At 49.2% G+C, this 27,444-nt stretch overlaps 1 protein-coding gene and 1 long non-coding RNA gene across 6 annotated transcripts in view; one reads left to right on the top strand and one right to left on the bottom strand.

Moving 5' to 3' along the window:
* The window catches only part of RIN2 (Ras and Rab interactor 2), a 218,883-nt gene that overhangs the window by 24,748 nt on the left and 166,691 nt on the right, over positions 1-27,444 (bottom strand). For all 5 annotated transcript variants that reach the window (XM_060125202.1, XM_060125201.1, XM_060125203.1 and 2 more), the window contains 5 exons: positions 16,621-16,813; positions 13,039-13,150; positions 9,649-9,721; positions 5,536-5,627; positions 1,097-2,251 (listed from right to left, as the gene is read on the bottom strand). In XM_060125202.1, coding sequence (XP_059981185.1) covers positions 1,097-2,251; positions 5,536-5,627; positions 9,649-9,721; positions 13,039-13,150; positions 16,621-16,813 — 1,625 coding nt within the window. The remainder of the gene's footprint in view (positions 1-1,096; positions 2,252-5,535; positions 5,628-9,648; positions 9,722-13,038; positions 13,151-16,620; positions 16,814-27,444) is intronic.
* On the top strand, positions 1,998-5,668 carry LOC132506493 (uncharacterized). The gene is made up of 3 exons (XR_009535859.1): positions 1,998-3,390; positions 3,486-3,606; positions 4,163-5,668. It is a non-coding gene; the product is annotated as an uncharacterized LOC132506493 (long non-coding RNA).

Consider the following 27,444-nt stretch of genomic DNA (forward strand, 5'->3'; position numbering starts at 1 on the left):
TTAGTTTAAAGGTACACAAACCAACCTGTCCATTTGATTTTTTTTTTTTTTTTTTGCTTACTCCCTCACAGTGCTACTTACTGAATTCTGTGATGAGAAGCCGGCAAGGCGGTTACCCTCTGGGGAGAAGGGGGACAAGGCGGGGATCCCAGGGGGCTCTGGATGCTGTCATGTTCTGCTGGGCTGGGGCTTGTTCCCTGTGGAAACTCACCCAGCTGCACACCGTGGGCTCTGCCCTCTTCTGAGGGTAAAAAGGGCACTTCCCAACCAAAGCAGCGCAAACCCCCCGCCTCTCAGAAGACAGCAAAAAACGCCTTTTCCTTGCACACAACCTGCAGAGACGCACCTTCAGGAGACCCTCAACAGTCGTGTCACACACACAGCACAAAATCAGGTGGGCTAACGGACCCTCAGAAGGCAAGCTCCGTCCCTGAACAGACCCATCTGCTGCTCCATCGGTCACCCCCCACCCCAAACACGTCCAAGCGTGGCGCACAGCAGCCAAGTCAGGTATAATGTGAAGTCTCCTTCAAGAAGCTGTGTTTCCAGTTCAAATCAGCCCAGGGGCTGCAGTGTGTTGCTGTTTTGAACTCCAGAGAAAACTCCATCCAAGAGAACTAACACAGGATGCGCTGTCCTGCCAGGCTACAGATATATATATATATATATATATATATATATATATATATATATTTGTTGTAGTTTTATTGAAGTAGAGTTGATTTACAATGTCATGTTAGTTTCAGGTGTCTAGCAAAGTGATTCAGATATACAGATATATATATATATTTTTTCTTTTTCAGCCTCCTTTCCCATATCGGTTATTATGAAATATTAAGTATAGTTTCCTGGGCTATACAGTAAGTTCTTGTTGGTTATCTATTTTATATAGAGCAATGTGCCTCTGTTAATCCCAACCTCCTAATCTATCCCTACCCCCCTTTCCCTTTGGTAACCGTAAGTTTGTTTTCTATGTCTGTGAGTCTCTTTCTGTTTTGTAAATAAGTTCACCTGGGTCTTTTTTTTTTTGATTCCACATATAAGCGATTATATATATATATATATATTTTTTTTTTAAGGCAAGGTGGGTACTCACCTATTTGGTCTTCGGGGATCAGCGACTCGATGGGGGGGTCCAGCTCCGAGCTCTGGGACAAGTAGTTCTTCACCTGGGTCATGAACTGCCGGACGGTCTGCAACAGGTCCGTGCTGGACACGTGGCACTCCTTGTTCTCCTGCAGGAAGCTCACGTAGTCCTGCACCAGGCAGCCGAAGTAGGTGCGCTTGTCGCGGGCCAGCTCGGCGATCCTGCGCACCATGCGCTTCTCGGGGGTCAGGAAGGAGCTGAACACCCCGCTCATCTTGCGGAGCTGGGACTTGACGAGCTTGGGCAGCACGAAGGAGCTGTTCCTCTTCTTCTTGGACTTGATGGGGGGGGCCATGGTCTCCTGGTCGCTCTCCACGTCGTAGTCCTCCAGGCTGCTGTTGGTGTCCGCCTCGTAGCCAAACAGGGGCATGCTGCGGTCCAGGTCCAGCGAGTCGGAGGAGGAAGTGGAAATGCTCATGTCACTCAGCCTCTGTCGGCCTCCGCGCCACGGGGCCCGGGATGGGGATGCAGGGGCGGCGGCCGGCCGGGCCCTTGTGCAATCCCGCGGGGCCTCCTCCTCCACCGCCTCCACCGCCGCCGGGGCTCCACCTGCGCCGCCGGCCGAGCCCGCCGCGGGCTCCGGGCGAGGCCGGCCGCCGATCAAGGTCTTGGCGCCGCCCTCCGCCTCGAGAAAAGACGCCTGCTTCTTGAGCCGGGGCGGAGGGACGGGGGTTGGTTTCGCTCCAAGCCGAGCTCCGTCGCCGTGTTGGTGATGGGCCACGGTTTCCGGCATGCTCGCGGCGGCCGCGGGCCCGGACAGCTGGGGGCTGCCGTGCACACTATTAATAGCGGGGGGCGGGGGCCGGGGTGGGGGGGACCGAGGCCTGTCCGTGCCATTCGCGTCGGGGGGAGTCCGGGTGCAGGGCCGCTTCGGGCCTCCGCCGAGCTCCTGGCTGTGCACTTTGAAGAACAGAGGATTAATAAAGCACAGGGCTCCGTTGGTCTGGCTGCACTCCAGCTCCGAGGGCGTCCTGGTTTTTATAGAATGCACTCCATTTATAAGGCAGAGCTGACGCGAGGCAGGACCCACACCGTCGGAGGAGAGAGGCCTATGGGGAGGTGGAGGGTTTGGGGGTTTGTTGTCAGCTGGAGAGCTCCAAAAATCTGAAAGTCATTATCAGTGAACACAAGAATGTAAATACAGTGCACTCGGCCAGTCCTTCACAAAAAATCACACTTGCCTGGCAATGCACAGCTTTGGAAGGGGAGGCGCTGCTATACTGGAGTGTGGTGTTTTTCTTTCTTTCTCTGTCTCTGTCTCTCTTTTTTTTTTTGTTTTTGTTTTCACTGCATTCCTTTACTGGAAAGGGTGGAAATGCTGCCAGGCCCAGCTGCCGGCTCCTGGGAAGGCTCCGGAGGCTTTTCACCTTCAAAGCCCTTGTGGGATGGCTTGGCTGTGGCACTGAGCCGGCCAGGCCTTTCCCCAGGTGAGGAAAAAGGAACTGGGGTGGTTACGGTACGAGCTTGGAAAAGGCCGTGGGACTCCCTACTTGCTCCACAAAGTCCTCCCACTAAGCAGCAGCATCCTTTCTGATTCCTTCTCCCGGGGTGCCCTCCGCAGGGGGCCCGCAGTTCCCCTTTAATAGGCAGGACCAGCAGCTGGGCCTGGCGGACGTTACACAATCTGCCTTGGGTTTGACACATTCAGCATTAAAACCCGAAAGGAGGAAAAATACACGCATGGGTCCCATCAGCAAAAAACAGGACAGCCAGCTCATGCAAAGGTTAAGTGCAAGTTCGCCCATCCATCTTTGTGGTTTGCTGCCCATCCTTCCCAAATCCTACAACCTCCTGGCCTTGACCATTGGTGCTCAGCACTCTGGAGTGGTGCACGTCGCTGACTGCAGCCGTACTGCCTGGGCGCCCTTTGACAGACGGGTCTGTTTTCCACACAAATCGAGGGAGGCAGTGGTGGTGCTGAACACCTGTTGTAATTTCCATCTGGAATAGGTTCTTGTCTCTACAGTTCTGCCTTGTTGTGTTTGCTGAAACTGTGTTTCTTTCCCGAGGGCCCAGAATGGCTGGTCACAGGGGCCTGGGGAGAGGCCGAGGCTGGGAGCCCTGGCCCTGTCCTGTCTGTGCTGTGAACATGCCTGACCTTGACTTGTGTCGCCCGCTTTCTCTCATCCTTCCTTCCCTCTAGGTCTGTGCTGTCCAATAGGGGAGCCAGCAGCCACCTGTGGCCAGTGAGCGCTTGAAATCCAGCTCGTAAACGGAGGGGCTCCATTTTCCATTTATTTCAGGTGAATCAATTTAAATGTAAAAACTGACACAATTCAGTTACTGGGAAACTCTAAAGTATGTGAAACTTTATATGAAACTACTTTTTCAATTGTAGATGTAACGAAATCTAAATACAGATCCATGTATTTCTGACAAAAATTTAGTGCCTGAATAGAGATGTGCTATAAGGATAAAATTCATACTGGATTTCAAACACTTAGCATGAAAAAAAGAAGGTAAAATATTTGATCAATACTTTAAAAAATAGGGATGATATACTGAAATAACATTGCAGATATCACATTAAGTAAATTGTAAAAATTAATTGCACCTTTAATTTTCTTTCATGTGGCTACTAGAAAATTTAAAGGTACACACTGGCTTGCCTTACATCTATTTCTACTGGCCAGTGTAGAGCAGCTCTCGCCTCCTTTGCGACCTCCTTAGACTCCCCCTGCCACCGTTGTAAGACTTTACAAACTTAGAACACTTAGTTCCCCTGTTATGTATTCCTCCCATACAGACTAAACCTGGGGAGTGGGGGAGAGGGAGGGACCCTATGCATCTTTGAACCCTTGTTGTGGGACATAGGGTCTGCCACATAGCGGACCCTCCAGAAAGACTTGTTGGACAAACAAATAAATTAGGTACAGAATTTTTTAAAGTGCTGTCTCTTCATGAAATGGGTAAGGTGCACGTTGACCATTACACATGGAACATCTATGAATGAGACCTTATTTGCCTCCGGTGAGTGGCCACCAGAGCAAGCTCTTTCTGCTTCGATCTCTGCAGGGCACGAGTGCTCTCCCTGATACTGCGGTCCTGGAGCCCTGGCACGAGGCACACACAGCAGGCTGACCCCTGAACCAGGAGTCCTGGGGATGGAGGTCACCAGAGGAAACGGAGACCTGGCGCTTGTCCTCAAGAGGCCTATAATCTAGTGGAGGATCTGATCTTAAATTCAGGAAATGTTTTAAACTCTCTCCAAAGGTGTGTAAAGCTCGGGGGCAGAGTTGGTGTGACTTTTCAGCAGGAACATTTATGCGGCCCTGATATTTTTACCTGGATTCTATTTCCCAGTCCTGAAACCCAGCTGCCCATCAGACAGGCCTCAGATGCATGTGGCAATTCTTCTGAAACCAAGTTTCGGAGGGGGATGTGAATCCACCTCCGGGCTTCTCTATGCGTTTTGTAGGCTCTCTTGGCAATGGTACCCGCTTCAGAACAAGTTCTTTAGATTTAGGGGCAAACTGGCCAAAGGAGGGACACATATATTTCTTATTTGCTGGGTCAAGTATCACAGTTTCTTAGGTCCTTGGAATCCTGGTAGTTGCACTTCAGAATCCCAAACTCAAATACTATATACTGGTATATAAACTCAAATACTATGGCCTGGTTGTCATCTCTCTGAAGACTGAAGCCCCAAAATCTTAAGAGAATTCCCCCTTCCCATCGAGGAGGAAAACATTTTTTGTGAAAGTTAAACCCACACGGGTTCCCCAGGGCAACAGAACCAAGAAGTGACACTGGGGGAGTGGTGTGTCCTGAGCCCCTGCCATCCACCGTCCACCACAGGGCTGGGTTGAGGGGCATTGGCAAAGGGCAGGAGGGGAAGCGAGCGCCCAGCTGGCCGGAGTGAGGATACATGGCGGCGTAAGGGACATGGCCCAGAACACCAGGGCCGGAACTGAGCAACAGAGGAACTGAGACAGATGTTACTCTGGAAGCCTGCGCTGTCAAATTCCTCAAAGCACAGAAATGCCATCAATACCGTGTGTTCCTCTAGAATAAAACTCATGCACACGAGGTGCCTGCATTGGCTTTCCCTGTCCATCAGGCACGGCCTTTCCCCAGCAAGATGCCACAGAAGGGCAGGACCCATGACAGAGGTTCACCTTAAGACTTGGACATTTTGGGGAGCTCAAACTCATCGATGGGAGATGCTGGGGAGAATTCGTGGGCTACTCAGGCAAACTCGGCACCTGCCTCTGAGAGCGGGTTGGACGTTTGACTTAGAAAAAGACTCTCAGAAGGTGTGACTCAGGGCCTCATGGAGTTCTACCATGGAGATGAGGGTTGCTTTTTGATGCAACGATGTATCGTCTGCCATTGGCTCTGCTCCATGCTTTCACATCAAGAGAAACCGGGCAGGGGCACCCACTTACTTAGTCCCAGTTGGGCTAGTTCTTCAAGCTGAGCCTCAGTCTTGGCTGTTGAAATGGCATAAGGCAACTTCAAGGTAAACGGCAGGACGTCCCTGATTTTTCAAAAGAGAGAATACATGTAATTACATGTCTTGTTCTGTCTCTTGCTTTCATTTCCATCCTAGAGATGTTTTAGCTTAAACTATTTATTTTTGTTTTATTTTTTAATTGAAGTATAGTTGACTTACAGTGTTTCAGGTATACAGCAAAGTGATTCAGTTTTATACATATATATTCTTTTCCATTATAGGTTATTACAAGACACTGAATATAGTTCCCTGTGCTACACAGTAGGTCCCTGTTGTTTGTCTATAGCTTAAACTATTTCAGATGGCCCAGACATCACAGCATACCCAACCAGACTCGTCTTTACTGATAGGACTGTGGGATCACTACTCCTGCCTGTGTTAACACACGCAGGACAGGCTGAGAGACAAGCCCGCATGGTTTCAGTATTTGCAGCGAGGACCAAATTGCCTTCCTGGGCAGCTAAGCCGTATCTAGAGTTAATATCAGAATCGCTAACTATGTTGGTGGATCCATCACATAAATAACACATTAGGTACTGATTTGCTAGATGCTCTGAATGTTGGGCCCTGACTCCCCGGGCAGGAATGTGTGATCCTAAACCAAAATGTATTACCCCACTGCCTTGGGCACGGCAGATTCTCAATGAATGTCTGTTGGTTTTATTTGTGACGTGTTCCGGCTACAGCCCATGTATTGTCCTTTGTGTGCTGGGGACAAAACTCCCTCTTGAGTCTTAAGGTAGTGCTTCTCTAACTGTAATGTGCACCTGAATCTCTGGGGGGTCTTGTGAGTCTGCACTCTGACTCAGCAGGTCTGGGGGAGGCCGGAGGTTGGGCGTTTCTGTCAAGCCCCCTGACCCTGGGCCATGCTTTGAGCAGAAAGGCAAATCTAAAGGACCTCATGTGACAACATTTCCCCCAAGCAGCATCATGCCATGTGTAGACCAGGAAGCAAATGCACTGCAGCATCACAGACCAGCAGACCCAAGAGGAAGGAGCTGGGCTGGCACCAGGGTCCTGCTGCGGCCAGGGCATAGCGTCGCCACCATGACCTCCTGCTTTCTCCGAAAGGGCAGAGGCAGACTTCAAAAGCACTTGTTCATCTTCATGCACAAGGGTTAGGATCATGCTCTAAGCACTGATGAAATCCTCACGGGGCTCAGCACAGGGCCTTGCCTGACACAGATAGGGAGAGAATGTGTTTTGAATAAATGGATGAATGAATATGCAATGACAAGGGTGACTTATCAGAAAAGGACTTATTTTTTTCAGTGGTGGTACTGGTGTTAACAAAGAAAGAATTCATTCATCCATCCAGCAAAGTCTATGGTCATCTATGATGTGCCAGGTGCTGGGAACAAAACAGACAAAGTCCCCACCTGCACAGAGCTTCACTCCAGCGGACGCCAGCAGACAGAGAACAATAAAGCAATTCATAGAATACACGGGAAGGGGATGTGCCCCATGGATAAAAGTAAAGCACAAAAGGGGAAAAATAAAGAGGGTTGGCCAGGGAAGGCCCCCTGAGCAGGTAGCATTTGACTGAAGATCTAAAGGTGGCCAGGAAGTAAACTATGAGGGAAAGAACATTCCAGGCAGAAGGAGCAGCAGGTGCAAAGGCCCTGGGGTGGGAGAGGGTCTGGCATGTATGAAGAACAGCAAGGAGACCCCACCCCCGCGCCCCCGTGGCTGGGGTGGAGAAAGTGAGGACAAAGTTCGGAGCTCCTGCCTGTGTTCTGTCAACACAAGATGACCTGAACGTTTCCACTGAAGAAAATAACTATACCAAACAACTAGTCGTTTACGGTAACATTGGGCAACGCTGTAGGCTGAATCAGATTAAATCTGGATGACTGGAGACTTTTGGAACCCTTGAGGCTGTTGGCAATGAATAACAAATTAGTAAGGTCGATGGAAAGAGCAAAACACGAGGGCTCACATAAATGCTAGGAGTTGGCAGTCGGGAGGCTCCTCTTTCCTGGGGTATTAAGCCCGGGTCGCCTCCTGCTTCCAGGAGACCCTTTCATCTGTCCCCATTGTGAGCACCTCGTCCACTTGCCTCTGTTCTGGATGAAGCAGGTGGAGCGTCAGGGGATGCAGCGTTTGTATAAGAGCTGCTGCCGGACCCAGGAGAGGCCATGGCCCTGATTATGATGTTAAATGAAGACTATTGAGACCAGAATTTTGTAACGTCAAAGCATCATGCAAATCTGTATTTCCATGGCTGTACCCACTTAATGAAAACCTACTTTCTTTAGGCAATTGGGAGGAAAGCCACACATAACAAAACCAACCTACGTTTATTTTAAGGTTTTACTTTGCCCAGTGCAGTACCTAGAGCCTAAATATTGCATAATTGGTTTGAGTTTTCTTAATGACAGAGATGACAGGAAACCACACCCGTCATTCACTAATGGGTGGTTTTAGGCTTTGATCTACTAGAAAATTAGATGTTGTGCGTGAATACTCTCCCGCCGTGCCAGCCAAGGGCGTGACACAGCCTCTCCTCTCTCTCTCTCTCTCTCTCTCTCTCTCTCTCTCTCTCTCTCACTCACACACACACACACACACACACAAGAGGGGGCGCCTCCTTCTCACCTAACCCTGGTTCTAAAACTTGCATAACAGACAAAATAAAGCCATCTTCTGTATAAACGTTTCACTCAAGAGCTTTAATGCATGCATAAGTTAGATTTATTTTTTTAATATTTTTTTACTCTATATGTCATATCTCTAAAGAGGAGGAGACTGACTATTAATCTCAAAATGTCAACGTAGGGCTTTGCCTGGGAGCATCTTGTGTTGGCATCATGCTTTGTGGGTCACCAAGCCTTCTAGGTACTCTGTCCCCTTCAGTCACCAAGCGACTCCAGACAGCGACACTTAGTTGACAGTGACCACTGAGGGGAGAGATGGTACCTTTCGTGCATGGCTGCCAAATCCTGTTTTATAGGTGGGATGATCTTTCACAACAACAGCAGGTTCATCAAGGAGCAAACTATAACGTGTAAATGCCGGCCAGCCTCACCTCTGACCGACATACCAGGGTTGACAGTCACTCCCAGGGGCTGCCGGGCTCATGCCAGTGCAGGTGTGCATGCCTGGGGATGTGAGGGCTTCTGCACTGGCCTCCTCGATTTGGGCGGACTTCCTCACACAGGTGAGGGCTCCTGCCCACACCCTGGCAGGTGGCGGCCCTTGCAGGGCACTCACAGGGCTCTGGTCCCATTCTGGAGGAAGCCCCCCACTTCTTCCCGCTGGGCTCCCCCTCTGGAAGTGCCCTCCCCCATCAGGCCACTGACTGCAGCTTCGGCTGGCCTGGCCTGGGGACCTCCAGGAGTGGACAGCTTGGTGCCTACCTTCCCCCCAACCCCCAAGGATCTAGCCTGTCTCTGCTCTATCAGCTGTGACGGATGCACAAGAAAAACCAAGGGGGCCAACTGAGCCAGGCGACCTGAGGGGAGGCAACATCGACCTCTGCAGACGATGAGTTTTGAGCCTCATTCGTGGAAAGAACCCTTGACTTGAGAAACTGGGATGGCTCACAGAAAAGAAAGAAGAAAGCCTTCCCCAGCTTGCACTCCCCTGACACTTTTTAACATCAGGATTTGGGGCTTGGCTTCATGTAGACTGAAACAGTCCCTTTAGTTACAAAAAAGACAGGGGTACCCAGCAGGCCTGAAGGAGAGCGATGCAAGATTTATGGACTGGTTGAAGGAACCACATTTCTAGATGAACTGCATCCACTGGGGGTTTTTCAGAAACATTATCAGGGACCTTTAAATGTTACACGCTTGCATCACGGGCCCCTTTCTGCATGTGTGTGTTATTTTACACTTAGAGGGGCTGGGCTAGTTATTCTAATCTTAAGCCTGGTACAGGGGGCCTGGTGACCCTTTCACCTCAGGGGCCAATCCTTCCAGGGACATTCAATAGGTGACAAGCCTTCCAGAGCCCTGCGCCTGGGACGCATCAAGAAACCCGGGGGCCGGTGATAGCGCACACGCCAAGCAGGGGCTTGAAATCGGGAGACGAAGAGCCTTACCTGCTGATGCAGTAGAAAGCAATGAGCCGGAATAAATCCGCAAAACTGATTCCTGAGCCTTCCAGGGAAAAGGCTGGAAAAGAGAGAGTTTGGAAACCAGCTGAGTGTCCCTGAGCGCATCCTGGGGAAGGAAAGGCCCTCAGTGCTGGATGTTGCCTGCTGCGAGGGCAGGAGCATCTCTGTGCTCCCTGACCGACTCTCACACGGCTGACGGGAACCAGCTGTGCGGCCGCCAGACACAGGCCAGGGGAGGGGCTGGGGGCCTAGAAGTCTGGCCCCTGACTCATTGGAGCACGTGCTCCAGTGCCTGGTAAACAGACCAGCGCAGACTCAAATGACACAGCTAAAGTTTGGGATGCAAAGCTGGGCAGGGTCCAGGGGCCAGACTGGCAGGAGTGAGAGGCCATCAGGAGACAGGGCTTGGGGGACACCAAGGCCCCACCGGCCCTTGACCCTCCCGGGCTGGACCTCCTGGGTCACAACCCTCTTTGTCAAAACGGGCCACTTCTGGTACAGACACAAGGCAGAGAAGGAGCTCGAGGCTTGGAGGATAACATGGGGTTCTCATAAATCAACTTTGAGGTCAACTCTGTAGGAAAGATTCTAAAATTAATTTATTTAGCCCCTACCCACTCCCACCACCACCACCAAGCGTGCAAGCATGCAAGAAATATTCTGTCAAGTCGGTGTGCCATTTCATACATCTTCTAGTTGATGGAACAGAGAGTGGCTTGACTTCAAAAATTCATGTGTTTGCCAACCACTCCTCAGTCCCTCTTTGCTGAAATGCCACCCCTGCAGCCATTCTTCCAGCAACATTCCAAAGAGCCTCAGCTGTGTGAAGATTTCCTCATTTCCTCAATCAGACGAGTTTCTCTCCCTTCCATAGCCTCATTTATTTTGCTTATTATTTGCTTACATTGTATTATTTCACTTACTATTTCTGTAGCACCCAAAACACATCTATACCTCCACACATATACCATGAGAGACAGACAGACACAGAAACAGAAACACACACACACGTGCACCACAGTTTTGTGAGTTAAGTAAAAGGGAATGGACTTGGGGTAGGTTAACCTCTCTGAGCCTCAGTTTTCTCATCTGTAAAATGGACAATAACTGTACTTCCCTTGTCTCCCAGAAGGATAGTAGTGGGAAGTGCAATTTTTTAACAAATGTAGTAACTTAGGGTCTTCCCTGGTGGTCCAGTGGGTAAGACTCCACGTTCCCAATGCAGGGGGCCCAGGTTCAATCCCTGGTCAGGGAATTAGATCCCACACACATGCCGCAACTAAGAGTCCGCATACCGCAACTAAGGAGACGGCGCAACCAAATAAGTAAATAAATGAACATTTAAAAAAAATGGAGTAACGTGTGAAAGAAATCTACACAGATATGAGGTGGTACTTATTATGAAACACACTGTCCAGATGTTATGATAAAATATCTATGTTTTTAAAGCCAGCCCTTCCTCTCTCAGTGCACCTCAATTTGCAGAGAAGGTAGACCCTGGCCGGGAAGGGGCCATCCTGGTGGGACTGAGGCCTTGTGGTAATCAGTTATAGGCAGGTTAATTCTTTGCTCAGACTAGCTCTTTCAGCCACTTTAAGTCACCTGGAGAGGACTAGGGAAGTGATAAAAGTCTTTACAAAATAGGGAGGAAATTGTTCAGCCAGGGAGGGACCTCAGGTGAACAACAAGTAAAGTTTAAAGTACAAATACTAACTGTACTTATTGCAGGAGGGGAAGGAGGGATTTGCAGGCTAACTTATCATGGTTAACTTTGGCTGTTAGAAGGTATTTAAAAACCACTTAGGGGACTTCCTTGGTGGTGCAGTGGTTAAGAATCCTCCTGCCAATGCAGGGAACATGGGTCCGGGAAGATCCCACATGCCACGGAGCCACTAAGCCCGTGCGCCACAACTACTGAACCTGCACCCTAGAGCCCGTGAGCAACAACTACTGAGCCCGTGTGCCACAACTAACTGAAGTCCGCGCGCCTAGTGCCCATGCTCTGCAACAAGAGAAGCCACCGCAATAAGAAGCCCGTGCACCGCAAGGAAGAGTAGGCCCTGCTCGCCGCAACTAGAGAAAGCCCGCGCGCAGCAACGAAGACGCAACGCAGCCAAAAGTCAATATATAATTAAAAAAAAAACCAAAACACTTAGATATATCACTTCTTGGCTAGCTGAGCTTCAAAAGCCAACTCAGAACCACCTTTCTTCATTTAATATTTAATTCACTGCCTTTCAGATGGTGGGTTTGAAATCTACCTTCTGATTCCCTCCTAACGTAAATAAACCAGGGATCATTAGCCAGGTTCAGTGACGGCTCAGATGATTTTGCACGTGGAAGCTTTTCCCTGAAGCCAGGGGCCTTGGGAGAGGCCTGGAGGGAAAACATCATGGGACCTGAGGCCAGTCATACATCACAGAGAGGCTGCTCCAGAAACACCTCCTCCAGACCCAGTTAACGACTCTTGGGCTCAGCAAGACTATGAACTCTGGGCTGAGTGGAAGCCAGGATCTGCCCTGAAATTGGTCTCAGGACCTTCGGCTCCTTCCAAGGCAGGGACTGAGGCTCGCTCAGGTTATAACGAGAACCTGGTCTCCGTCATCTTATTGGATAGTTGACCAGCATCCAAACTCGCCTTCACACCTCAGCTTGCTCACCTGTGGCTCAGTGAAGCCTCCCCCTTGGGGGCGTAGGTCCATCTTTTGATGGCGGCTGGGAGCCTGTCAGGACATCAGGACTGTTTATTCCCTTTCCCATTGAAAACTTGGCCTTCCAAGATTTCAGATTTCCAATGACCATGGTTCGGCAGAAAGAAACCGACACTCCTGACCACGATCCCTCCAAAACTTCAGCCGGTCCATTTTTTCCAAAGGGCTAGATTCTGCCTACGATCAATTGCCTTTCATAGCACACTGAACAGCGATGGCCTAGAGGGAACATATCCCCTCAAGGACTATTCACAGAGCTGTGCAGACACACTCTTTGGCATGAGAGCCCATAAAAAGGCTCAGCGGTACAGCCCACCCTGCAGCTCAGTCATCAGCAAACCTGGGGACCGTGCCCTGCATAACTGGGAAGAGGGCGAGGAAACCAGCCTCTGTTAGGCCCCTGCTGTATGCCAGGCAGTAGAACGCGAACCTTGCACACAAGTTGTTTAACTGAACTGTTAACACCGTACAGATGTCGCTATACAGATAAGAAAACCGAGGCTCCTAGGGTAGGTTACCTGCCCAGTCATCCTGGGACAAGCGATAGCGCTGGGACACAGACCCACGTCTGTTCATCTCAGAGTGCAGGCTCTCTCCTACTCTACTGGCTCAAAGACCCCAGGCCCCCATGTCACCGGGACCCAACCACCCGATGACCACTTACTGTATGTGCTTTCCTTTATGGCAAACTCCTTGAGTGGGGCTCCAAATTCACTGGGCAGGCGAAGGGAGAGGACTTTCTTCTGCATTTTGGTGGATTTACGAACCAGGAAGATCTAGGGGAGGGAAAAAAAAATTCAAGCTTAGTAAACATCTCAAAGGCTGGGACCTGGGCATGTGATAACCTGCACACCCAGCATCTATGAGTGGAGCCCCTCTTGCAGCCGAGCTACACGGCTTAAGGCAGAACACTACTGCCATGGAAAGGGGTGATGAGCAGACAGGCCACAGGTGCCCTTCTTGGGTAACTGGCCTCAGGAGAATCCCACTTTCCCTTTGCCAGAACCTTCTCTGTGAGGCTAAGTCTGCAACAGCATTTTCAGCCTGGTGACTGCTTTACAGCTCACGGTACATATTCTCTAGCCCGTGTCTGATAAAGGCATCCTGGTTGACGAACCCTAAATTTCTAGACACAGGTAACACGGCTAAGCCATAGGTGGTGAATTAGAGGTTCTTTGGCTAATTTGGCTTATGGGTGTATTTAAGATAGAAATCTGAATTTGCTGCCAACAGTGAAAAAGCACAAGGTGTTTTGTTTTTCACATTAAAATCCGAATGTCTAGCTTCTCTTGGAGAATGGGATGATAAGGCAAGACCAGGCATGGCCACATCCGCTGGAGCTGAAAAGGGCAACTTCCCCTGGGAGACAGGTAGCTGGGCTCTGAGGTTCGCCACAGCCAACACTGAGGTGGCGGTCCTAACTTTACTCCTGACTCGCTTCACTTTGTGACAGCTCCCTCCAGTTCCAAATAATGTCTTTAGATGTATGTTTTGTTTGTTTGTTTGTTTTTGCGGTACACGGGGCTCTCACTGTTGTGGCCTCTCCCGTTGCGGAGCACAGGCTCCGGACGCGCAGGCTCAGCGGCCATGGCTCACGGGCCCAGCCACTCCGCGGCATGTGGGATCCTCCTGGACCGGGGCACGAACCCGCGTCCCCTGCATCGGCAGGCGGACTCTCAACCACTGCGCCACCAGGGAAGCCCTAGATGTATGTTTAAACCCACCCAACCCCCGGTGCTGATCTCGGGAGACCGTCCTAGCCTCTGTCACTGCAGAGGTGAGTATGCCGTGTACTGCTCTGTGCAGGCCATGCACTGCACAACTCCAGGGGCCGCCACCAATTTAGACAACAAATCAAATGGCACTCCTTGGAGTTTGCAGTGTGGTGATCCACTGCGTCCTTGTTCCTTCCTGGGGTACATGAGCCTTCTCCAAGGATCCCATCCTGTCCTGTTTCTTTACCTACGTCTCTTTCCTCTGCATTTGGATACCTACTCTCTCCTGCTTTTCTAAAGCCTTTTATTTTTTCCACCTAATCTTCATTTGTTTCTCGATGTCCAGTCAATAGCTTCTAAGATGATTTTTGGGGGAGGAGGGGTAATGGGAATTGGGTATCTGGTAAGGAGACAGGAAGATCTTAAGTTCCCTCTTTTTTCCCAGCACCCATAGAGAGGCAGCCCAAAAATTTGCCAGCTCTGGGAGTCAATGGCTCTGGGTCACCCTGAAGCTTAAGCAGGTGTTTCCTCAGTGCTATCAGGTTGAGTAAAAGCCCCAAAGTACTGGTGGGAGGTAGCTGCTGGTGGGTGGAAAGACGTATGCTCCCTCAGGGAGGTGGGATCTCCTTGAGCCTCGGGGTCAGGGAGGGCACAACCTCTAAGCTGTATCTCCTGAACGTCTGAAACCTTAGGTCAACAGTTGGTAAAGCTTGGCCTACAGACCAAATCCATCCTGCTGCGTGCTTTCACAAACACAGTGTTATTGACATACAGCCTTGCTTCTTGGTTTACATACTGTCTATGGCTATGACTGCCCTACGATGGCAGAGTTGAGTGGCTGTGACAGAGACTGTATGCGCTACAAAGCCCCAAATAGTGATACTCCGACTCTTTATAGAAACAGTTTGCCGGTCACCGTCTTAGGCTGTAGATGAATCAGGGATGGTGACAGCCCAAGGACCAGATACCACCAGAGCTGCTCTTTCAAATCTCTCTCCTTCACACACCTGCCCTTCTTTCTCTTCAGCAGCCTCACTTCTCCTGGTGAACCGTGGCCTCTCCCGTCCTCACCCCACCCTCGGCCTGCCCCACCCCGTCAGGCAGGTCCTGCCCAGGGCTCAGGTAGGTGGAGAACCTTCTGCCTGACTCGTTCCCCATCAGGTCTCAGCAGGAGTGGACGTGCCTGACTCCAGGAACTGGGACGGGCAGGGAGGGGAACTGTTGCCTAGCAACATGGCAACCTCCCTCTTTAGAATTTTTTGCAGAAATACAGGAGCAGACAACTCAGCCTGAAAAAAGTGGGGGCCTCACAGAAGGGGGTCCTGATCATATAGACCAAAACCAAGGGCAACAACCCAGCACGCTGGCCAAGGAATTCTCTGCAGAGATGATCCAATACTGCGCTTGTCACCCTGAGTGTGTTCCAACAGAGGACTTAGTCCTGTCTGCTTCTGTCAGATGAGAAACAAAGACTCACTTACAAGTCAAAAAGTGATCACTGACAAGCTCTGGCTGATAGGAAACTTAAAAGTTTATTTTTGTGCCCAACTGTTACAACATTCTTCAGCCAGCTACTGAAGGAATTTTCTCCTTGCCTCTCCATCTATTTCTTAGTTTCTATCTCTTGTTATGTGTTGTTTCCAGTATTATTTTATCTGTGATTTACTGTATTTATCCTTGCTTTGGAAGTAGACATTGTACACAAGCGCTGTCCAGTAGAACTTTCTATGATGGTGGAAATGTTCACTACTTTGAGCTATCCATCCAATATGGTAGCCACCAACCCCTGGGACTAGGGAGCCCTTAAAATGTGGCTAATGCCACAGAGGAACCGAATTTTTTATTCTATTGTATTTTATTAATGTAATTTAAATAGCTACATGAGGCAAGCGGCTACCATGACAGACAGCACAGGAAATACCTACCCATCACTGAATAACATTTTCTGAGAAACTTCTCTAGCGTCACGGAGTGGGCTTGAGTAAGATGAGACTGGTCTTGGGTAGGGGGGAGCTGAAAAAACCCAACTGGACTTTGATTTGTCCCTGAGACAATCCAAGGAAAGGAGGATCACACTGACAGCCAGAGCAGACAAGACTATGGACATGGAACTTTTGAAGACTGGGTCCCATGTTGGATGGTTGGGCCCTGGCAGGGTTCCCAGGCTCATGCTGAAAGGAAAACCACAGGGGCAACTGAGGACCCCACAACCAGACTCATCCCCAACGTCATATCTCCAGAAGGCAGGCCCAGGGCCTCCAGCCAACGGCCCCTCCTCAGGATCCCGGTGCCCGGTTACCCTGCAGACCTGGGTACACATGGTCACTGGGCAGAGGAAGGCAGAAGGACAACTCACGAAGGGCTCTGTTCCTGGGAGCTGCCTCCAGAACTTCTCTGCGGTGTAACGAGGTACACACTGGGAACCGCGCTCCCTGCAGGCTGGGAAGAGCTCTCTGGAAGTCCACGTCTTTCTCTTTTAGGAAGCGGCAGCCCTGCCCACCTCCACCTGCTTTCCCGCTTCTGAGTCTTACCCCCGGAGGCTGTGCCCGTAGGACTCCTGCCGCCTCGTCTTCGCTCAGACCCAGCTGCAGCCATATGGGGTGGGTGTGCAGGAGCCGGTCCAAGATGCTGAGCCTGTTGGACAGGCTGTCGTAGCCAGAGTCCCGGGGACAGGTCTTCACATCCTTTTCCTCGGAGTAGCCATCGTCCTTGTGTCTCACCATGCTAGGAGAGAGAATTGGCAGGGGTCAAACGGCTGCGGCACAATCCCCCACACAAGGACAGCATCTCTCGGTCTCCTTGATGGGGCTGTCCTGTCATCACCACCTCCTTTGCCTTCCCCTCCAGACTGAAAGCTTTCCGGGGGCAGACACAAAGTTCTAGTTCACTCTTTAACTCTAACGTTACAGACAGTACGCAACAACACTCAACACACCCAACCTTCTACTTCTAACCCAGTTTTCACAAGGTTCTAAACATCCTAAATGCTGTTTACTCTGTCTTCTGCCATAGAACATTTCTAACTTTGAGCCAAACACGCTAAATTCCGTATGGTAACCGTGGTATCAAGAGCATGACCAGGCAAGCGCTAAAAGCAAAGACAAACACTCACACTCACGCACACTCATTTTGAACCCAAAGAACTGCATTTCATTTCTTTCCAGGCACTTTCATTTTCCTTACTATATTATTTCCAATAGAAAACCACAGTTGAATGGTGTGTTGTTGCTATTCATAAAATCATATGATTATTCATAATTGCCATACATAAAGTGGAAACATCCCGAATCTCCATCAACTAGAGAATGGATGAATAAAATGTGGTCTATCCATACAATGGAATTTGATTCAGCCATTAGAGTCATTCATTCTTTTTATGAATGAGGCACTGGTCCATGCTACGAAATGAATAAACCTTGAAGACCCCACGCTAAGTGAAAGAAGCTCGACACAATAGTGTACTGATTCTACTTATATGAAATATCTGGATTAGGGAAAAACATAGGGACAGAAAGATTAGTGGCTGCTGGGGGATGGGGAGTGGTGTGGGGTATCTCATGACTGCTCATGGGAGTGGAGGTTCTTTCGAGGTAACGAAACTGCTCTGGAATGAAGTGAGCTCATGGCTGTACAACTTCGTGAAATACTGAAAACCACAGAACTGCATGGCATGTGATGAAATCTCAAAAAAGAAAAAAAATTGGACTTCCCTGGTGGTGCAGTGGTTAAGAATCCGCCTGCCAATGCAGGGGACACGGGTTCGAGCCCTGGTCCGGGAAGATCTCACATGCCACGGAGCAGCTTAAGCCCGTGCGCCACAACTACTGAGCCTGCGCTCTAGAGCCCGCGAGCCACAACTACTGAAGCCCGCGCGCCTAGAGCCCGTGCTCCGCAACAAGAGAAGCCACCGTAATGAGAAGCCCGTGCACCACAACAAAGAGTAGCCCCCGCTCGCCACAACTAGAGAAAGGCCGCGTGCAGCAACAAAGACCCAATGCAGCCAAAACTAAATAAATTTATAAAAAAAGATACCATATTGCTGTCCGTCATTTCCCTTGGCACCCAACCCTAACCCTGCTATTGAGTATTTAATCCCCATTCTACAAATGAGGAAACTGAGCCCCAAGAAGCTCCCGAGCTGTCCAGAGTAATAAACAACCATGAAATGGCAGAGGTAGAAATTCCAGAGGTCTGGTGTTCCTCCAACTTTGCAAGTAACAGGTGAGATCGTGAACACGGGAAGGCTTGTATCACGTGGTGCCTACTGTTGACCCAACCTTTATCAATATTTTCTCATCCCTTCCTCACGGTAGCCCTGAAAGGAGGGGCCAGGATCCCAGTTTTCAAAAAGAGGACCAGAGGAGGCTCTTTCCTTCCTTGAGGAGCCTGCCCAAGGGCAGGCCTCTGTCAAGAGAGGGTGGAGACCCCCGCCCAAGGCTGCTTAAGCTCTGGGGTGTCTTCCCCTCTACCACGCTCAGAGCTCTCCATGAGCTGGTCATCAACATGGCCCTGGAACAGCCAGTGGGACCACCAGGCCTGACCATCCATGTCTGCACAGCCGAGTTCAGGTGGGGTACACACCATCTTCAAATGTCTGCACCCAAAGAGACCCAAATGTATGGCCTGGAGGAAGGCTTTAACAGTGAGGAAGACAGGTGGTGGGTCTGAATGAAGGGGAGGGAGGGAAAGGAAGTGTGTCACCCCCACGTGGACCACTCCACCCCTAAGAGGAAGCCCACCTAAGTGAACATTTTGGGGCATGCAGGCTCAGAAACAGCCCCCCACGATGACAGCACGAGGGCCGCCAGAGACCCCCCCTCCCCACACCCTCTCCATCACCTCTTGACTCGCTCCAGATCTAAAGAATCTCGTGTTCCCATTCAAGATTTACATTTCCTCTGCTCTCAGATATGTGAGTGTTTTTCTTTACCGCTGCTGCAGTTTTCCAGATGGGACCATCTGTGCCCAGAGAGGGCAGTTCCTCATTCTGGAAATGCCATTCCAGGGCCTCCAGGTATTTTGAAGTGAATCTTTGCAGTTCTAGGAACAAACTCCTCAAAATGAAGCTGGTGTTAAAATTCCTTTCCCATGAGGTAAGGCAGGCAACTTTATGGCAGTGATTTTCACCCCTGGCTGCCCATGAAAATCGCCTGGGGAGTTAAAATTTTTGTGATGGCTAGACTGCACCCCCAGATCCAATAAATCAGACACTTTGGGGCAGAACGCAGACATCAGAATGGTTTAGGTTCCCCGGGGTACAGCCAAGTTTACAACCATTGCTTTGCATCAGCACTTGAGCCTGGGTGAGAAATCTCCTGGGGAGTGTGAAGCCACACTTCCTGGTTTCAGCCCCAGATATTCTGATTGTGCAGGTCCGGAGTAGGCCTAGGATTCTGCATTTGTAGCAGGTTCTGGGGTAACGCTGATGCTGCCAGTCCCAGAACCTGAGGAGCACGTGCTTGAGACCTAAGAGCAAAATATGCACTTGAACTCAGACCCAATTAGTTTTTTTTTTTTTTTTTTTTTTTTTGGAGGGGAGGGGAGACAGGTAACAAGCCATTGAAAGAGTTCTGGGAACTCTAATAAAGATATATTTCAGGCCTGTCATCTCAAGTTGGCGATATTTTACCAAGACCAAATTCTACCACCTGTAACACGGCAATCCTGACACTCACGTGCTGAGAGTTGACACTTCTTCCTTCCTTAGAAGGGCCCACCCTGCTCATCCAGTTGTTAAGAAGCTACACAGCAGAAACTAACACAACACTGTAAAGCAATTACACTCCAATAAAGATGGTAAAAAAAAAAAGAAAAGAAATATAAGAGTGAGAGAGATCCACACACCCCCCCCCAAAAAAAAGAAGCTATAAAGACTTTGTTCTGACAACAGACCTCACCTTTAAAAACCACGGCCCAGGGCTTCCCTGGTGGCGCAGTGGTTGGGAATCCACCTGCCGATGCGGGACACGGGTTCGTGCCCCGGTCCGGGAAGATCCCACATGCCGCAGAGCAGCTGGGCCCGTAAGCCATGGCCGCTGAGCCTATGCGTCCGGAGCCTGTGCTCCGCAACGGGAGAGGCCACAACAGTGAGAGGCCCGCGTACCGCAAAAGAAAAAAATATAAAAACCACGGCCCAGACAGGAAGGCGGTGAATAAGATTCATGGGGCCTCATAAAGGAGCAACCATAAATTAGACCTTGTCTTTGCAAATGACTAAGCTCACGCTTGTCCTGCTTATGGGGACAAGCCTTGGGAAAGAACTAATGAGGGAAATACTAAAACTGTAGTGGATGCTGTTGGCGCCCTGCCCGCCTAGACCGCCTTTACCAACCAGGCATCCATGCCCCTGCTGCTATGAGTGGGACGTGTCTGGGGTGCTAGTCCCACTTCAGAGCTCCCTGCAGGGTCAGGCAGAGGCGACACCCCTGCTGACCCCACATCTTTGCCTGGCTTCCTCCCCATCCCATCCTATAAGCCCTGTCTCTGGCTCTGTTTCTAGAGAATCCAACCCAAGAAAGAACCTGATGGGATGAATAGAACCATGATTTCTAAGACAGATGTCTGCATGCAGATGTGAGGGTGGGCAAAGGATGAGTGGCTTATAAAACATAAACCACCGAGTAGGAGACTCAGGAGATGGTCACAGTGGGAAGACGGGCGCCTGAGACCTGGCCAGCTCCCTTTTTAAGCTTTGTCTGAAAGTGGCAAATAACATCTCATGAATGGATGCTAATGAAAGACTTAGGAAACAGAACGTTCAGAGCCTTAAAATATCATCCCATGAATTCCTTATCCTGAAGAGGAGAAGATGCCCTGACAGTGGAGGAACCTGGGAGACATCTCCCTGACCAAGCACTGAGGGTCAACATCTCCAGCACCTGACATGGTACCTCTGACCTCTGATGCTCTGAGAAGGTTATAACACCACCAAGTCCTCCTGCCCCCAAATGTCTTTAACCTGAATCCACGTGGGAGGGAACAGACAAATCCAAATTCAGGGACTTCTGCAAAACCACTGGCCTGAACTCTTCAAAATGTCAGTGTGGTGAAAGATTATTTAAAGGAAAGAAACTGTGGGTTATTGTAGATAAAAGGAGACTAAACAGATGTGATAACCATGTTGAGTGCACAGAACTGATCACATACGGCCTCAGAATAAAAAGCAGCTATAGGGTTTCCCTGGTGGCGCAGTGGTTGAGAGTCCGCCTGTCGATGCAGCGGACGCGGGTTCATGCCCCGGTCTGGGAGGATCCCACGTGCCGCGGAGCGGCTGGGCCCGTGAGCCATGGCCGCTGAGCCTGCGCGTCCGGAGCCTGTGCTCCGCAACGGGAGAGGCCACAGCAGTGAGAGGCCCGCGTACGGCAAAAAAAAAAAAAAAAAAAAAAAAAAAAAAAAAAGCAGCTATAAAGAACAACTGGGAATAACTGAAAATGGTAGATATTAGATAACATTTTATTGCTATTTAATCTCCTGACTGTGCTAGCTTTATTATGGTTATGTAGGAAAATGTTCTTGTTCTTAAAAGATGCATGAGAGAGGCAGTGTGAAAATGTTAGAAATTAAGTACCAAATGATCAGCCCCTCATGCCCTTCCACCCCCTCAAAAAAAGGGAAAAATACAGAGGTAAGGAAAATGTGGTAACATTTCAACAACTGGTGAGTATGGGTGAATAGTCCTCTTCTTGCTGCTTTTCTGCAATTTGAAATTTCTTAAAATAATAGGTTGGGGGAAATGGGAAAATATATAGCATCTCACTGGGCTTTTATGAGCATAGGATTCATTTATTTATTCAACTATTACTACTATTTCCAAGTGTCTAGGCCCACTTTCATGGGGAGATGAAGTTCAATTATGGATTCAGTGAGACCCGCACCTACATGTGAAAATACTGGGCAAAGCACAGAATGCCCCACACACCTAAGGTGCCTCCAGGGGCAGAGAGAAAAGCACTGGAAAACTCAGACAGTATGTGCTCCCATTCCAACCAAGCCGGGCCTCAGGGCTCTACGGCAGATGGGTGGCAACTACACCGGCTCTGGCGGGAGCCGCGCTCTCTAACATTCTGGTCACACTCAATTTAAGACTCTTCAGAGTGTGGGATGTGAGTGGCCTTTCCACTTGGCTGTATTCCCGTCATTCCCGGCACCAGGCGTTGGTAGCCTAGGCAGGTGCAAGAAAAAGTGATGGCAGCCCGCACATCCTAACGCAGGATGGGCGGAAAGACCTGATCACAGAATCAGATTCAGCTCAGAGAAACCACAAACTTGCAGCAGTGTTCCCAAGGGATGCTTTCTTGTCCTCCTAATCCAGAACCCCAGAGGATGGCACAGCTCATTGAGGCAGCTTCTAGGGTCCAGGGTCTAAACCAAAGTATATTCAGAAAGGCTCCCTTGTCCCTCCCAACACACCACTCCCTCTCCCCAGCTCCAGCCCAAACAACACATTACTTTACAGCTAAGTCTTTTTTTTTCAAATAAAGACAGGCAATTAAGAAAGCAATACATAAAATACGGGAAACTTTGACGTGAAGTTGTTTCAGTGCAGTCGATACCCTCGACAGCCTTCTGTATACAAGAATCCTAGCTCAGCTGTCGAATGAACTTTAAGGGAACTAGATACAAGGCAAAATGCCCAATTGTGACTCTCAACAAGGGTGGCACACGTCCATCTGGCGAATGGGTCTCAGCACGAGTGCAGTGCTCTGGAGGGCTCTGTCCTCAGTCAGGACATGGGGACAAAACAAGTATACAGAAAAAAGCAGAAAGCCCTCCAAACCTTTCCTATGTGCATTAGAAACACATCATGAAGCTGAACAATTACATTTTTTAAATGGATAATTTATATCAACACCTATGATAAGATGGACTTGATTATTTTTTAAGGACAAAACCTATTTCAATTAAATATTTTAAATGTGCTAAGACTTTTCCTATCTAGAGCAGAGTGTTATATCCCAGTTCAATGAAAAAAGAGACAGGTTTAGTCAATCAACAACTTGAGAAAACCTCTCGTAGAATGAATGGCAAGTGCTCTGAGGAATTATATGATATATATATATAAGGTGGGCTCCCAAACCAGATTCCATGGCTCCCTGGCTCGCTCTGTGTGTTTGCATGGAGGAGAGCAATGCACCTTTGCACAAACCCTATCCCATCTACCTTGGAATTCGCTACCTTTGCAATCTCCTTCATGGAAAAGCCGTCCTTATATTTTAACTAGGTTTCCTGCTTTGCCTCTACTAACAGAACTAGTGGGCCCTGTAAGTTGAGTCATGTGGAGACATGTGGATGACTAAGTCTGCAGGATTATTTGGAGGAAGGATTATCACAACCCCCTAAAGTACACCTTGGCTTTCGGCCTTTGTCTCCTTCTTCCCTACTCCTCGATTCCTTGCCCCACGCACCACCCTTGATCTCCTCTATCAGGCTTTACAAAAGGCAGTTCTCTTCGTGGAAGCAGTACCCTGCCCGCTGTGCCTGCTCTTTTCAGGCCAATCCTGGCGTTGGATGTGGGACTGAGTAATTTACAAGGGCCGCCTGGTGGGATCTGAAGGGGTGAGAGACAGGCTCTACCTGGGTCTTACCTCCCAGGCCCTACCTGGATTTCCAGCAAAGATAACTCTCAGGGAAGACAGAGCTCTCCCTGCAGCCCAAGGGACCAGTGGCAGTCACCAGTGGACCTTCCAGACCTTTAAGAAAACTAATCGTTTTTCCTTACTTACACTGTAAAGGCCTAATAAACAGTCAGAGGATGAATCAAGAGAAACAGATGGGGCTGATTACTATCAATAAGATGCTAACGTCGTCATTAAAACAAAACAAAAACAAACAAGAGAAGAGCCCAAGGTTCCAAGTTGCTTTTCCTAGGACTTAATTATGGCTTAAGATTCACCTCATTGCCTACCTGCCTGACATAAAGAGCTGCAGTCCTGCTACAAAGCGAAGAACTCAAAAACAAAACAACATCCTACCTGGTAGGATAGAATAGATTAATTTTGATATTTTATAACTTTTCGGTGGTTTATTAAAAGTTGACAGTAATTCCCAAAGAGTGCTGGATACACTAAGGTAGTTCATGGAAGCACAATTTTTATTTTAATGTCCAGTATTTAATATAATAGCTACATGTATTTAGTGTAATTCCCAATTATGGTGGGGATATTTACTTTTTCCCCCATTTTTTATTCTGGAAAAATACACATGACATAAAACTTGCTATCCTAACCATTTTTAAGTGGTATTAAATACATTCGTATTGTTGTACAACCATCAGTACTGTTCAAAAAGAAACAACAGGTCCCAAATGGAGTCACTTGTGCTGAGCTCATCAAAACTTACTACCTAACCTAAGTATGGTTTCAACCTTCCCCAGGAATGTGACCTTTGACCAGCCAGCTTGAAATTTCCTTGCAAGCACTAATAAGATATTCAGCCTGAGAGACCCCTTCCTTTCCCTTAGGAGGGTGACCTTGCCAAAAACAATGAATTCCTTGCTAATAATTTCATGTTTCCATTTCCTCTCTACCTTAAAAAACCTTTCCTTTTCTGCAGCTCTAGGGAGTTCCTTTCTCCTGGCTAGATGGGATGCTTCCTGATTTGAGAATCGTCCAATAAAGCCATTCATGTTCAGAACTGTTTTCCTCTTGCAAATCTGAAGCTCTATACCTGTTAAACAGTAACTCACATTCCTCCCTTCCCCCTAGTCCCTGGAAACCACCCTCTACTTTCTGTCCCTATGAATTTCACGACTCTAAATACCTCATATAGGGACCTCCCTGGTGGCGCAGTGGTTAAGAATCCACCTGCCAATGCAGGGGACACGGGTTCAAGCCCTGGTCCGGGAGGATCCCGCGTGCCACGGAGCAGCTGAGCTCGTGCGCCACAACTACTGAGCCTGAGCTCTAAGTAGAATCACGTGGCACTTGTCTTTTCATGACTGACTTATTAAATTTATTTTAAAATAAATGTAACAAGTGAGTCAATTTAAAGAAAGACATGAGGTAAGTGAAGAGTAAAGATGGTACATGAATAAGTGAAAAATCATGGCACAATCAATGAAGCTTGGGCCGAGACAGTTCAAATGAGAAGAGAATATTTTTCCCGTATTCATCTTCACAAACCCTTCTCTTAGTTTCAAGGGGGAAGGTCATCCTGAGACAAGCATCTATTTGCCCCTGCTCAGCCCCCTCCTTGCTCACGTTCAAGCTGTTCTTGAGTGTCCATAACTGACTCCGACCCGCCTGTCAAAACCAGGCTCAAATCCTGTCCCCAGCGACCCCCCACCCCGCCCCAGGCCCCTGCAGCTGTGCTGAATTCCTTCACCCACTGTTTATATGCCTCCGGGGCGCTCACCCCATTTTACTCTGTATCACACGTATCTCTTTCTAGCCTTACTTCATCCCTTGGCCATACTCAGGCCTAATCCTGGGCAGGCGTGGAATAAATGCCTGCTCTGGGCATGACAGGGATGGGGTAGGAGGTTGATTCCTTGTGACGGAGAAAGGGGAGCAGCTCAGTGGGCAAAGAGAAGTGGGGGACCCTGGGTCTCCATAGCTTCTGCCTGGGTCCCCACTGCACATCCTCTGACTCAGGCCTGTCCTCAGCCAGGCCCCGACAATAGAATCTGGCCACTGGTTCCTGTCTCAGGAGACAAAGGGTTCTTGTCTCTGTGTTTACCAGGAAATGGGTGGGGAGGGGAAGCAGATACGCCACCCCAAAATACGCCACTTTGGCAAGTGGATTGTTTCAAGTTGAAGACTCAGCCCAGCTGACTCAGAGAGAGCCACCTTCCCCTTAACTGCTTGAAAGTACTCGGATAGAGGCCTGGCCAGGAAGAGAGCTACTGGCAAAGGTGACCTTCCATAACAGAAAGACTTCTCTGCATCGCAGACAGCTGTTTACCAACACCTGCTCCTCTCACCTTCCCGTGAACTGTCTTCTGCTCTTTGAAGGAGATCCTGAGCCCTTTCTTAGCTCAGGATGGCACAGAAGCCTTGTTTGCTGACCGTCTTTGGGCTTCACGCCTTTAGGGCCCTGTTACGTACAAAATTTGTTTTTCTCCTGTTAAGGTCTTATGTCAATTTAATTACTAGATCAATATAGAAGCTAGAGGGTAGAAAGGAAAGTTTTCCTCCCCTACAGTGGCAAAAGTCACCAGAGCCAGCAAGAGCCCCCTGGCCTCTGGCCATCTCAGGGTCTGGGGCGAGAAAAGAAGCAGCCCAAATCCTTCCAGGTCAACAAATCCAAACTTTTAGCAGCTCTGTCCTCACTGCTCGTGTGTTTCCCTCATGGACACCCCCTCCAGCCTCCCATTGAGCAACAAGGGGTAGACTTTGAGTGTAAAAGTCATTGCTGAGTTTTGGTCTAGAATTGCACTTCCACGCCTGCCAGACAAAGGGCATTGGTGCTAAGCTCTCCAATCAAGGCCCCCCAATACAGAATGCCTTCCCCACCACTGGGGATGAGACTTAGAATTCCAACCAGAGTGGCCGGATGTGCCCCAGCTGGTTGAGCACAGGAGGCATCGGGAGATCCTCCTGGCAGGAAAGCTACCTTTGGTGAAGGAAAGGAAAAACCCAAAGTGGGAACCTCACGCACACACCTCCTGGGGATGTACCATTCATTTATCAGTGGATTCTCATTTACTCAGAATCAAACCCACCCACTTCCCACACATGTGAACGAGGCAATATCAAGATGCAATGTTTTGGAAGGCACGTGGACCCCAATCCTAGGGTCCGCTAAGCCTCATGATCCTCAGTGGTTTTGGGGGAAGAGCATTTGTAGTCAGACCTGGAACAAAGCCTCAGTTGACTCTTTCTAACTGTGAGGCTTGGGCCCATTACTGCCTGTCCTCCAGTCTCAGTTGCCCCGTCTCTAGAGACGGATTCTTGTTGAAAAAAGGAATCTGTTACTAAAACAAACAAAATCCGAAAAGAGCTGAGTAGAAGAGCCTGGAGCATCTTGAGAACTACGAGTAGATTCTGTTCAGTAGTTTCCAGGATGTCTCTTATTCTCTCCTAATTTTTAGAAATTCAGAAAAAGAAAGAAGGCAATGTCTTTTCACTCTAGACTATTCAAATACTATTCTACAGGGAATTCTGTGGCGGCCCAGTGGTTAGGACTCTGCGCTGCTACAGCAGGGGGCCCGGGTTCCGTCCCTGGTCGGGGAACTAAGATCCCGCAAGCCACGTGGTGCGGCCAAAAAAAAAAAAAAAAAAAGTGAGCCTTCCTGAGGATGGCTCCCAGCAGGTGCCTCTAGCTGGGGTGCCCCCCGTCCATCATCAGGGTCGAGTCCCAACCTGGACTCTGGTGCTCGTCATCCTCAACCTCCAGATGGAAAAAAGTAAGGATGG

Source organism: Lagenorhynchus albirostris, chromosome 15, assembly GCF_949774975.1.
Source record: "Lagenorhynchus albirostris chromosome 15, mLagAlb1.1, whole genome shotgun sequence".
NCBI lineage: Eukaryota > Metazoa > Chordata > Mammalia > Artiodactyla > Delphinidae > Lagenorhynchus > Lagenorhynchus albirostris.